This window comes from Tursiops truncatus, chromosome 15 (genome assembly GCF_011762595.2).
Source record: "Tursiops truncatus isolate mTurTru1 chromosome 15, mTurTru1.mat.Y, whole genome shotgun sequence".
In the NCBI taxonomy this organism is placed as follows: domain Eukaryota; kingdom Metazoa; phylum Chordata; class Mammalia; order Artiodactyla; family Delphinidae; genus Tursiops; species Tursiops truncatus.
Window position 1 is genome coordinate 56,572,313 of NC_047048.1, and position 14,370 is coordinate 56,586,682.

Consider the following 14,370-nt stretch of genomic DNA (forward strand, 5'->3'; position numbering starts at 1 on the left):
CATCCATGATTAAGAACATTTTTCTCTCACTAAAAATATTATTTCAAGAGAAATATGACAGAATATGTCTTATTACCTTTGAAAACTTTGTATACCACTTAGAGATACAGCAGTTTGAAGAGCTAGTTTAATTTATTGTGACTCTCGGTTTTAATGACTGAAAAAGGTATCTCTGAGGAATGTGTTGGGCCAGCTGGAAGAAGAGCACTGTCAGTAGTGTTGGGTAAATCATGATACTAATTTTTAGTTTTCCCTGAAATTTGGCTAATAAATCTCTTTCTTGGGGTCAAAAAACTGTTTTTCCAAATGAGTCAGATGTTGCATTTTATATTTTTGAATCCAATCCTGCTGAAATTCTTCACATTGAAAGATTTTTAAAACAGGTTAGAAAATTAAGATTTTAAAGAGCGTTCTTTTGATAGTTTTTACAGCACAAAAATTACAACAATAGAAGCATTTCCAAACAGCTATTTCCAAAACGTGATCTCCAAACCAGAAGTTTCTCTCATAAAGCAGTTACCTTCTCATTTATTGATAAGGCCTCACCATCCTCTTAAAGGGACAGCTCAAGTGTTTATTTATTTATTGAGCTGCGTCACGGCACGTGGGATCTTAGTTCCCTGATCAAGGATCGAACCCATGCCCCCTGCAGTGGAAGCATGGAGTCCTAAACACTGGACCGCCAGGGAATTCCCTATTTTTTAATGTTTGCTGGTAGCACATTACTAGCAATTACTTCTTTCCCTGGAAAGGATTAATAACCTTGAAATCTTGATGCTTTTGTAAAAGACAGGACACATACATTGTGTAACTATTAAATATTCTGTCATAAGAGAAACAAGGCAGTAAATAAATTTCATGTGTGGTACTTTTGCTATAGCCTTATCCTAAAAAATTAAAAAAAAATTCTGGTCAGTACAGCCACTGAAATGATATACCAACACAATTTTTCCACAAAACATTTTCATTGAAAGTCATTTATTATTTTTACTTAAAAAGCTATTCACTCATGAGAATGTATCTTCTCTAGTACATCTCTTCTTAATTTTATCATTGAAGTGGAATACAAAAAACAAATCTTACTTTCATTTAATTGTGAATATCCCACACTGGACTTCATTTTACTACTGATTTATTTATTTCTTAAATTTAGCAGTGCTTGTTGATAACATCTGTTATCAAAGGAATGCACTTTGGCTTATTGTCATATTGTTTTCCATGTATTATTTGTTACATTTATTGTAATTTTTGTTTTGTTTTGTTTTTTTGCGGTATGCGGGCCTCTCACTGTTGTGGCCTCTCCCGTTGCAGAGCACAGGCTCCGGATGCGCAGGCCCAGCAGCCATGGCTCATAGGCCCAGCCGCTCCGCGGCATGTAGGATCTTCCCAGACCGGGACACGAACCCGTGTCCCCTGCATTGGCAGGCGGACTCTCAACCACTGCGCCATCAGGGAAGCCTCATTCATTGTATTTTTGTAATGGTAAATGGCTTTGTGTATGTTGATGAGAAATAAGAAACCTCCAAGGAGGGCCCTAAATAATTTACCATTAGGTTTAGTAAAATTTCATTATGTACCAGAGTAGGTATTAAATGACTTTATATTTCACTGAAGAAATCATATAGGTGCGTGTTCATATTCTAGATGCTTTACTTTTAAATGTCATACTGTGTTGGCTCCCTTTTACCTCTAGGTAATACCTTATGGCAGGTTGGGGTTTACCATTAACAACAGTAGATATAAAAATACATTTCAAATAGTTACCTTAGTAATTTCAATTATTTCTGGCTTACTTCTTCACTGTTTTTACCTCCTAATGAGGATAGGAACTCATTCTAGGAGCATAAATGTCACCTGTCTGGCATCACTGGTATTAATTTCCATTCTGAGAGAGTAAATCTCGGTTCTGACACTGCCCCCCTAACAGGGAAGTTCCCCTTGCAGTCTCCTTTCCTTTCCTGTATGGGGCTGTGATGGGCTGATGGGCAAACCAAGTATGTGTGGAGTCAGTGTCACTCTGTATATCAGATCATGGTAAATCTTAACAACATGGGGCTTCCCTGGTGGCGCAGTGGTTGAGAGTCCGCCTGCCGATGCAGGGGACACGGGTTTGTGCCCCAGTCCGGGAAGATCCCATATGCCGCGGAGCGGCTAGGCCTGTGAGCCATGGCCGCTGAGCCTGCCCGTCTGGAGCCTGTGCTCTGCAACAGGAGAGGCCATAATAGTGAGAGGCCCGCATACTGCAAAAAAAGAAAAAAAAATCTTAACAACATGGTAAATCTTACCTTTTAAATACAAAGGAGATAAATGTAGATTCTAACATTTCTTTCCTGTACCTCTAAACATCATCCTGTGGACTCCACTTCTGGAGACCGCTGCTAAGGCAGTGCTTCTATCCATAGTGACCAAGAAAAAGTTCCACACAAATTCAAAACAAAGTAAGAAGACTTTTAAATCTTACTTCATCAGGTGTAGCCACAAAATTGATGGCTGTGTAATAGCGGTCATCTTCCTGGGATAGGCTAAAGGTGAACTGATAGTCAATAAGAAGAGTATCTATGGAAAGAAAGAAATGTGTATTTAACAACTGAAACAAAACAAAACAGAATAGGTCTCTAGAGATACAGATTGATTTTCTCATAAACATTCAACAGCCAGGAAAGCACTTTTGGCAAAGTCTGTGGGTAATGTCATTTTGTTTGAGTTAACCCACCAAAACCTCCTTGTATCATCACCCTGGTTGAGATTTTAGGCTCCAAGCTAACTTACCTAGAAATATTAATTGAGCATCTATTTATGCTTAAGGATACAAAGCTATAAATTAATGGTATAAAAGAAACCAAGACTCCAAGTAAAAATGGTTGATTTCAGGTTTGGGGCAAGGAATATGTGCCTCAGCTATCTTATTCTAGAAAGCAAGAAAGCATTCAAAGACTAATGTAATGTAGCAAAAGAACATAGCTTGAAAAAGAGCCTACTGGCTAAAGATGGTATAATTTAATTCTAAGAAGTACTGCACAATTCAACAACCCGATTTAAAAATGGGCAAAGACTTGAATAGATAGTTCTCCAAAGAAGATATACAAATGGCCAATAAGCACATGAAAAGGTGCTCAACATCAATGATCATTAGGGAAATACAAATCAAAACCACAATGAGATAACACATCACCTGTAGTAGGATGGCTACCACCGAAAAAAGTGTTGGTGAGGATGTGGAGAAATTGGAACCCTTGTGCACTGCTGGTGGGAATGGTGCAGCTGCTGTGAAAAACAGTATGGCAGTTCCTCAAAAAATTAAAATAGAATTACCAAATGATCCAGCAATTCCACTTCTGAGTATATACCAAAAGAACTGAAAGTAGGATCCTGAAGGGCTATTTGTACAACCATGTTCATAGCAGCCAAAGAGATCATAGCCCAATGGTGGAAGCAAACCAAGTGTCCATCAACAGACGAATGGATAAACAAAATATGGTATATACATTCAATGGAATATCACTCAGTCTTAAAGAGAAAGGAAATTGTGACACATGCTACAACATGAATGAACCTTGAGGACATTATGCTAAATGAAATAAATGGATCACAAAAAGACAAATACTACATATTTCCACTTATATGAAGTACCTAGAATAGTCAAATTCATATAGACAAAGTAGAATGGTGGTTGTTAGAGGGTAGGGGAAGAGGGAAATGGGGAGTTGTTGGTAAGTTTATTTTTAACTGTTCAAAAAACTGCCAAATGATTTTCCAAAGTGGAAAACCATTTTATATTCCCACAAAAAATTTAAAAGGGTTTCACTTTCTCCACATCATTGCTAAAACTTGGTATTGGCTTTTATTTTTCAAGATAGAGAAATATAAGGTACCAGATTACAAAAAATTAATTGATATGGTTTCAGGTTTCACATTATAAACTAACCTTTTTTTTTTTGGCTGTACGTGGGCCTCTCACTGTTGTGGCCTCTCCCGTTGTGGAGCACAGGCTCTGGACGCGCAGGCCCAGCCGCTCCGCGGCATGTGGGATCTTCCCGGACCGGGCCACGAACCCGTGTCCCCTGCATCGGCAGGCGGACTCTCAACCACTGCGCCACCAGGGAAGCCCTAAACTAACCTTTAAGATATGACCAGTTGCCTGGCTTTGATATGGTATCAAAGGATAATACCCAGTTACCTGAAAAGGTTATTAAAACACTCCATCCATTTCTAACTATATGTTTGGTGGGGCCAGGTTTTTTTTGTGTGTACTTTAACCAAAGAGACATAGTGCAACAGATTGAATGCAGAAGCATATATGAGAATCCAGTTGTCTTTTATTAAGCCACTGTATTGGCTTTTGATTCTAGTCATTCTAGGGGTGTATCTCACTGTGTGTTTGGTTTTTTTTTTTGGCTGCGTTGGGTCTTTGTTGCTGCGTGCGGGCTTTCTCTAGTTGTGGCTAGCGGGGGCTACTCTTCGTTGCGGTGCATGGGCTTCTCATTGCAGTGGCTTCTTTTGTTGCAGAGCACGGGCTCTAGGCAGGCGGGCTTCAGTAGCTGTGGTGCGTGAGCTCAGCAGTTGTGGCTCACGGGCTCTAGAGCACAGGCTCAGTAGTTGTGGCACATGGCCTTAGCTGCTCAGCGGCATGTAGGATCTTCCCGGACGAGGGCTCGAACCCGTGTCCCCTGCATTGGCAGGTGGATTCTTAACTGCTGCGCCACCAGGAAAGCCCCCTCATTGTGTGTTTTTTTTTTAATTTATTTAATTTATTTACTTTTGGCTGCATTGGGTCTTCGTTGCTGTGCGTGGGCTCTCTCCAGTTGCAGCGAGCGGGGGCCACTCTCCGTTGCAGTGCACGGGCCTCTCGTTGCGGTGGCCTCTCCCGTTGCAGAGCACGGGCTCCAGGAGCGCGGGCCTCAGTAGTTGTGACACGCGGGCTCAGTAGTTGTGGCTCGTTGGGCTCCAGAGCGCAGGCTCAGCAGTTGTGGCGCATGGGCCTAGCTGCTCCGCGGCATGTGGGATCTTCCCGGACCAGGGCTCGAACCCGTGTCCCCTGCGCTGGCAGGCGGACTCTCAACCACTGCGCCACCAGGGAAGCCCCCTCATTGTGGTTTTAATACACATATCCCAAATGTCTAATAATGTTACACATTTCTTCAAGTGCTTATTGGCAATTCGTCTATCTTCTTTGGTGAAATGTCTATTCAAATCTTTGTCTGTTTTTAACTGAAATTGTCCCCTTATCCAGTTGTAAGAGTTCTTTATATATTCTAAATATAAACTCTTAATCAAAGATACGCTTTGTAAACATTTTCCTTAGTCTGTAGCTGGTTGTTTACTTTTTTTAAAATTAATTTATTTATTTAATTTTGGCTGCGTTGGGTCTTCATTGCTGCGCGTGAGCTTTCTCTAGTTGTGGAGTGGGGCCTACTCTTCGTTGCCGTGTGTGGGCTTCTCACTGTGGTGGCTTCTCTTGTTGTGGAGCAAGGGCTCTAGGTGCGTGGGCTTCAGTAGTTGTGGCATGCAGGCTCAGCAGTTGTGGCTCGCGGGCTCTAGAGCACAGGCTCAGTAGTGGCGCATGGGCTTAGTTGCTCCATGGCATGTGGGATCTTCCCAGACCAAGGATTGAACCCGTGTTCCCTGAACTGGCAGGCAGATTCTTAACCACTGCACCACCAGGGAAGTCCCTTGTTTTTTACTTTTTAAACAGTATTTTTTAAAAACACAAGTTTTAAATTTTGATAAGTCCCAATAAATGAGTTTTTCTTTTATGAATTGTGCTTTTCGTATCACATCTAAGAACCTTCCCATATACAAGGTCATGAAGTTTTTCTCTTGTTTTTTTCTAGAAAAACACATTTATAGGTTCTAGCTGGACATGAATTTTGAGTGGACATTATTTTACCCAGAAAAGCCAGTATATAATTATAACAGAATGTGAAAACATTAGCTCATTTTCCTTTGGTTCCATAATCTGACCTAGTATGTGGATTCTCCTACAGGAAGAAAATGCATTTACCCATAAGGACCTGGTCACCTTTCCAGATTTACTGTTCACTGTAAGTTAATCACTAGATATTTTATTTTACATATTAGTTCCTAGAGAGGTGGTTAACACAAATCAGTTTCAGAGGGAATAACTTCAACTATATTTTAAGAATTCTGTGTTTGATCGATCCTAAAATATGACATACAATGACCCCAACCACATAATGGCAAATGAAATAAGGTTTCAAGAGAATATAAATTAGGAAAGCCAGAGACGTATATCTCTGTACTCTTCCCTGATATCTGCTATGGACATACTGATATAAACCATAACCAGAATTAAAGCAGCCTAAAATAGTTTACATATGTATTAAATTTAATAGACTGTAACACATCAGATTAGGCGACACTTCTATGGGTGGTTACTATATTCCTATAGCACTTATCATTCTCAAACCATGTTAAAGAAAATAATGTTTTACTGAACTACTTTGCTTCTAGACAAATGAGAACTGCAAAAACACTTACAGTAACATGTTCCTTTGAGAGGGTTTCCTTGGTATCGATTTTCTACTTCACATCTAGGGGGAAACAAAATGAAGATTATTTTCTGTTGTTACTTAAAACAGAATCAACATTCACTTTAAAATCAAGTAGATCTTTTTATATAAACTACCAGTTTTTGAGTCAGTACAATTACATTCTTCACTGTTACTCAAATCAGATGGACTAACAAGACTTTGCATTCATTTTCAATGCTGACTGCCCAGCAGTTCACACCACCACCAACTGATAAACATTTGCCAAAGCACATGAGATAAATTCAAATAAAATAAAATTTAGATCCTATTATCACGAAAAACACATGTTCACTTTTGTATGGACTAAATATTCTTCTACAAGTGCAGTTAAAACATTTTTCAAATTGACTTACCTGTGGTTAGTTGCTAATAAAGTAATTAAGTTTTTATCCATTTTGGAATGTGTGGGTGTGGATGAGACTGTGGCAAAGGCAAACTGTTTAGAAGAGATTATGCCAAAAGATGTAAATGGTGGCTAAGTGGAAGAACGGCTATCTTACATGTGTTTTTCTCCTAGGGCCATCTAGCTGTCTGTTTTTATTACTGCAATAAAATCAGAGCTGTTACTGAAAAAAAAAAAAAAACCATTTTTCATATATTCATTTTTCACTTTTCCTGGATAAATTGAACCTGTTCTTTAAATACAAGTGAGAGAAGGCTAAAAACCAAGAATCACTTAAAAAATAAAAAACCAAAAACAACCCTTGGACATGGTTCATCAGTCTGGAGAAAAAAATAAGTTCTAGTAAAAAAGAATGATTAATTTCCTCATAAATATCATCTATGAACATCAGTAAAACCCAGGCTCCCACTTTACAAAGTGATTCAGGCAGGCACAATAGCTATGAACTGTGAGGAAAGGAGGGGAAAGCTTGGGTCAAGTACTTTTGCCAGATAAATAATACAAGGATGTTGTGTCTTTTTATCTAGAGTGATTATCAGCACTTGTTTATATTTAAAATTTCCTAAAGAGAAAGTCTTTCACTAGACCTACACTTCATTTCTTTGTTGTATACCATTAACTGAAGGCAGGGGTGATTAATTTTGCTCTATTACATTTTTCTATTTAAAGGAACCTAGATTTAAAAATTAAATTTAGAGCTTATTTTATGAGGTTTTCTGGTGAGGGAGAGAGAAACTCGGGAATAATCTCTCTTGTTTCAACTCACCAGGACACTAAAAACAATTACCACTAGCCTCACTATTGATAGATGGGGAAAATGAGGCTTAACACCTCATTTTAAGTGATTTGCCTCAACAGCACCCTACTCAGTGGAGGCACAGTCAGGGCTGAATCCCCACATCTGCCTGATGCTGTTTGCATCCTCATGGATGGGAACTCCAAACTCTTCCCCGAAACATGTTTGACATACTTCACCAAGGAAAATGCTAGAACAGGGAGGGTGTGTTAAAGGCAAGATGACCTCTCTACTATTAGACAACCAAAATGCCAAATAAAATACTGTCCTGGAATACCAGCTCTTCTAACTCTATCTTTTAGGAAAATCTCCTGACATGACAAAAATCAAGTCGTTACTGAAGTTAAAAGACTAATCCAAGTCAGAAAGCAAGGAACTGTCAGTGTCACTCAAACATAAAATTGTGATTTAAAGAGCCATTAAGGAATTACTGCTAAACTGACAAACTTCCCAGTACGAAGGGTGACTAAATTACACCTATCTGAAGTAGAAAGGGCAAAATTTCAAATCAGTCAACTTGGGGATCCCTCAGAGCCCACGGCAACAAGGCCCAGAGAAAAAAGGGTGGCTCTTGGGGTTCAGGCAGTTTCACAGCCCCTCGGCCCTCCCTGATGAGGTGTGGCCTGTGGCAGGAGTCCCGGGAGTGTGGTACTCACAGCTGGCACTCGTCCCCCTTGACACCCTTGGTGGTGCAGAAGCACTTGCCCGTGTTGGTATTGCACAGCGACGCGTGCCCATTGCACTTGCATGCTGGGGAGAAGGAAAAGGAAAGCAGGTGGTCACAACTGGCTTAAAAGATTACCACTATTAGAGACTTTCCCTAAAACAAATAACATTATCTCAACTGGATTCAACAGGAAAGGCAGGTAAAATAAATGCATTCATTTAAGGGGTACAATTCTTGTTTTTTAGCTAGTGATTTATCTCAAATAATGTCAAGGCAACAGTAAAGAAGCCAAAGTCACAGGCCAGGAGGAAAGAGAAATGTCAGTGTCTGCTGCCAATGAGGTCATCCCTCTGCAATAGACTTTGTAAACATCTTTGCAATAGACTCTGTTTTTCACTATCACCATTCTCTCATTCACTCAATAAACATTTCTGAAGCATCTCCAGTATGGCACACAGACTAAGTCCCCGTCCTCAGAGACCTCTGAGTGATGACTGTCCTCTGGGGGGAGGGTTGGTCTGGCTAAGCTCTGCCTTAGCTGAGGAGACTTCTCCACAATGGCCACACTTCTGAGGCAGGATTCCAATGGCAGGTCAGTGTTTCAGCGGCCCTCTAGGATTCACACCCTTGTCTGCCGCCTTCTTCCTTAACAGCAAATGACTCTTTTCATCTCCCTCATCTAGCCACCAACACATCTCCACCTTCTTTCATCCAACACATAGGTGTGAGCTATGACAAACTTTATACTCCAGGTGAAATAAATGAGTCCTTTTGCTCAATACCTTTTCACTCTACAAACTGTTTTTCTGTGAATAAATTAAAAGTATTAGGCTGGAGACAGGTGTACTTTTAAAAGAAATCCGGTGGGGGAAAAAAATCCAAAGAAACCTATGAATAGAATAGTGCAGTGGGGAAGAAAATTTATGCTGGAGTAAGAAACACTAGCGTTCAACTCTGGGCTCTACTGAGGATGGAGAGAGGTGCAGTGTGTTAACAAAAGCAAAGGCCTAAAGTTCAGTTTGCCTGAGTTTGAATTCAGGTCCCTCCACTTAGCTCCCTTTCTAAGTCAGCCTCCTCATCCATGTGACAGGGATAATAACAGTGCCTATCCTGTAGGGTTTTGGGGAGGATTAAATGAGATAACACATGAATAAAACACAGTAAGCATTCAAAAAATCATCGCTGTTATCCATAGCTTAAGGACTATACAATTCTAAGAAGAAAACATTAAAGACTTGGTGTCACTCACAGTATTTTTAAATCATGCTTTCTATTATGGATTGCGACTCTGAAAAATAAAGCTACCTCTGAGTTCTGAACAACTGTACTCGGGCCCCAGAGATGCCACAGAGGAGAATGTAATTTTTCTAAGATAAGAGCTGAAGATATGGGGACGATGGTACCCTCACAGTGGCACAACCAGGCCCAACAGCTAAAGTCACACATCCTGGATATGGTTCTCAGCATGGCCAAATCTCAGTGAGACCCTGGGCAGGCTACTTGGATCCTGGGGATAATAAAAGCAGCACTGTCTCAGGTAGCTACCAGCACAATGCCTTGTATATACTCACCACTCAATAATGTCAGGTACTCTGATTTCTGTCTAATGGATGAAATCTATTCACAAAGAGTGAAAAAAGTTTTACTTAATACCTTTTAATCTGAGCAAGAAATTTTACTTAAGAGTGGTAAGAAAGGACATCAGAAGAGTAATAATAATTGCTCACATCTACCTGTTATGTCCTGCTGACTGCTTTCATTTCAACAACCACCCTACTATCCCCATTTTACAGATGAAGGAACTAAACCCCAGAGAGGTTCCACTAGGACACTAACTCTCTTCTGGATGCTCTGGGGTCAGATTCTCAAGAACCATGCTAAGGAGTTTGGAGGTGGGATGTGACGAGTAGGTAGAGATTTTCCTTTCTTATTTATTTTCCTACTCAGACCTGATGGGTCTTTCCACTATAAACTAGAACAAACCAAAAAGTAGTTTATTGGTATCACTTGTCATTTTAAAAAATATAATTTGTGTACTAACAATAAAGTGTCCTACTACTTACAGGAATCTATTTGACATGTATGGGGAAACATGGGACTACTTAAATCTTTAAAAATAGTAGAAGTATTGAGGAGTCCAGCTCCTGGTTAAAAACCTACATGTGATTTTTGAGGCCGAACCATAGACAATGACAAAGGCTTTCCCTGGTGGGCCATACCAGGAAAACTGCCCTCCCCACACCAGCCTGGGTGGAAGTCTCTGAGGGGGGCTGAGTCAAGGTCTCAGGTCACCTGGCCAGCCACTCTCTTTCACATATTTGCATTCCTAGCTCAGGAATCTTCATTCCTAGGTCTCTTTATCTGAAGCCTTGGGCAGAGGTCTTCTTCAGTCACCTCTACTGAGTTTCCATATGGAGGAGGAGGGGAACCTCAAAGAGGCTTTACCCACTCAGTCCCAGGTACTTTTCCACTCTTAGTCCTTCCCCTTCACCCTCCCTCCCGACCCCAGGGGCCATAAAAGGCTTTTTGCTGGGCCTTTTGGTTCAGGGCTCCCTTAACAACAAGTTTTCCCTGAAGCCTATGCTGATCCACTTGACGCTCAACCAGAGCACCATTCCAGGAGGGATAGTGGAACAAGGGGAGTCAGTGCTTTCTCCAGTGTAAGCCTCTTGCTTATACCATCAGAGTAAGTGATTAAAGGCTTAACTTCCTCATTTTTTTCTTTTTAATATTTATTTATTTGGCTGCGCTGGGTCTTAGTTGTGGCATGCAGGATCTTCGTTGCCTCACAGGGGATCTTTAGTTGTGGCATGCAGGCTCATGTTGCGGCATGTGGGATCTAGTTCCTTAACCAAGGATCAGACCCGGGCCCCCTGCATTGAGCGTGCAATCTTAACCACTGGACCACCAGGGAAGTCCTTCATTTTTGACTAGTTGCTTTAATGGCTACTCTGACACCAGGCAGCTCTGCTCTCTCTCCCCCAACTCAGCTGAGCTCCTGACAAGTATAACTTAAGAAATGCAATATCTGAAACCAAGTGGCTTTTTTCCTCCAAGATATACAAGTCAAACAGATGCATTATGTGCCACCTGGTTTGCAATCAGTAACCCTGAAAAATTTGACTTACGTTGACATTTTCCCCCATTGGTCGGATCACCATAGAAGCCAGATATGCAGGTCTCACAATGCTTGCCCGTGGTCAGGTTTTCACACTTCTCACAGATACTCTGATTAATGCATTTGCTGTGGCCATTGCACTGGCAAGCTGAAAGAAAGAATTTTAAGGGGCTTTTCCTATGGTAGAGCTGGGTGGAGTACGTTCCACAAGATTTATTTGCAACTATCTAAGTTCCTTATTGCTTCTAAATAATCATCAAAACTACTAAAAACTAGTTTGAGAAATAAGATCAAAACATCAAAAAAGAGCTAATTCAGGAAAATCAGAAATATACCAAGCAAGGTGAAAGTCCAGAGCCATTAAAAAAAAAGTTTTTGTTGTTATTAATTGTGAAAATAATATATGCTCATGATAGTAAATTTGAAAAATACAAGGAAAGGGAAAAAAAAATCATATACAATTTCACCACCCAGAGATCACTGTCCACATTTGGATCCTTCCTTCCAATATTTTTTTCTATACAGTTTTACACAGTTGTGTTCATATTAATATTCAATTTTGATTTTTTAAAATGTAGATCACAATTATTTTACCACATTATTTTACCTATCATAAACAAAACTTTAAATGGCAGAATGATTTCTATGAAGCCAAACAGTCACTTAACCATTACATTTTGATATTTAGTTTTCTTTCAATTTTTCATTTTTAGAAAAATAACCATGTTTATATGTAAACATTTCTATAAGTGGAATTACTGATTTCTGATGCATACAGGAGTTTACAACTAGAAAGGCATATGAGGCCTGGACCTCTCAGGGCTGCTCAGGACAGTTGTGCACTGCATACTTCAGGTGGGGCCACTCATGTAGTGCACAACCTGTAAGCAGACCTGTCTTTTTTTCTCCTTAGCTCTATTGAGACATAACTGACATACAACATTGTGTAAATCTAAAGTGCACATTTAAAGTATACAATGTGTTGATTTGATACACTTACTACAAAATGATGACCACCATAGCTATAGCTAACACCTGCATCATGTCACATAATTACCATTTCTTTTTTGTGGTGAAACATTTAAGATCTGCTCTTTTACAGATCTGTCTTGGTTGGTCAATGTCATACAGTCTCCACCTTGACAACTTTCCATGGCCTTGCACCTGTTCTGTTTACCCACCTGCTTTCTACCCCATCCCTGTAGGTATTTGAGTTGTTTTAAATAGACTGCAACTGAAGAACTTAAAAATGACTACATCAAATATTCCACCAAAATTGCTTAAGATCTGGGGACTATACATGTTTTTCCTGTGAAGATGAGCAACTGTGCACATAGCAAAAGGGCAAAGCACAACACACAAAAAATGTAATACCTAAAATCATTTACCAAAATATCTGTATTCTGGTTCAAGATAAAAAGATTGAACAAATGCTTCTCTCTCTCTTCCCCTTCAAGATCTCACTGAAATTACAGAAGAAACGTAAAAACAAGGGTTAGGGATAAGAGGAAAAGGCGCTATGAGAAGTACTGAGAGATACTTCTGAAGCACTGAATTTCTAGCCAGAACGCCCGAAGTGGGGAGGCACACGGCACAACCATGAACATGCCAAATGCATCCACACACCTGGTCCGTTGCTCCTTCCTTCCTCCACTGTGTAAGGAATGCAGACCATTCAACAACAGCCAGAGCAGACCAGAGCTGGAGAGCCCTGGTACTAGCTAGTCAGCCTCTCCCTTAGGATATCACACCACACCTTCACGACACCCAGTACGCATAAGCCTAGACATTCAGTTATAAATACAAATCAACCTTGAGGAATCACTAGTATGAGAAAATCATCAACCTAAAAGCACCACCTAGATAAACACACGGAACGACTAACTCTGAAGGAAGGATTAATGCAAGAAAATTAAGAGAATGAAAAATACTAATTTTAGCAAATTCAAGGAGGTTTCAGAGATCACTGCATTCATAAAATAAGAAAGCAAGCTCTGGAACAAACCTTCACAATATTTAGAGACCTTGCAAAATGAAAAGGATAAAACAAAATCAGATGCAAAACAAAAACCCTTCAATAGATTAAACAGGAGAACACATATAGCCAAAAAGCTACTTGCCAGAAAATAACAGGAACAGCTGTATGCCAACAAATTTGATCACTTAGATGAAATAGAAAAATTCCTATAAAATACAGGTTACCTAAACTGACTCAAGCAGAAATAGAAAAGCTGCCTGTATTATACTTTACTTACCTATACTAAGAGATTGAATGAATAATCAAAAATCTTCCCACAAAGAAAAATCCAAGCCCAGATGGCTTCACTGGTGAATTCTACCAGTACTTAAAGAAGAATTAATACCAATCCTTTTGCAAACTCTTTCACAGTAAATACAAGAGGAGGGAACACTTCCCTACTCACTCTGAAGCCAGTACTACCCTGGTACCAAAGCCAGACAGTCATAACAAGAAAGAAAATTATAGAACAGACCTATATCTCTCATGAAAATAGACACAAAATACCCACCTAGCAAACTAAATCCAGCAACACAGTAAAAAGGATTATGCATCATAAGCAAATGGGCTTTATCCCAGGAATGAATGACTGGTTTGATATCCTTAAATCAATTAGTATAACGTAATATTAATAAACTAAAGAACAAAACCACATCACCATTGTGATACAGAAAATGCATTTGACAAAATCCAGCACCCAATCATGACAAAAGCCTTCAAAAATCTAGGAATATAAGTAAAATTTCTCAACCTGATAAAGGACAAGTACGAAAAAACTAAGGCCAACATCATACATAATGGAAAAAGACTGAATTCTT

The 14,370-nt window shown here is 39.8% G+C and overlaps 1 protein-coding gene across 5 annotated transcripts in view; it reads right to left on the minus strand.

Annotated features, from left to right (window-relative positions):
• Positions 1-14,370, minus strand: part of ATRN (attractin) — a 175,812-nt gene that overhangs the window by 63,631 nt on the left and 97,811 nt on the right. For all 5 annotated transcript variants that reach the window (XR_004522188.2, XM_019950678.3, XM_019950676.3 and 2 more), the window contains exons 19-22: positions 11,546-11,683; positions 8,407-8,500; positions 6,499-6,551; positions 2,462-2,556 (exon numbers count right to left, since the gene is read on the minus strand). Coding sequence is in view for 4 of the 5 variants with exons in the window: in XM_019950678.3 (XP_019806237.1) it covers positions 2,462-2,556; positions 6,499-6,551; positions 8,407-8,500; positions 11,546-11,683 (380 nt within the window). In the remaining variant the exon portion in view is untranslated. The remainder of the gene's footprint in view (positions 1-2,461; positions 2,557-6,498; positions 6,552-8,406; positions 8,501-11,545; positions 11,684-14,370) is intronic.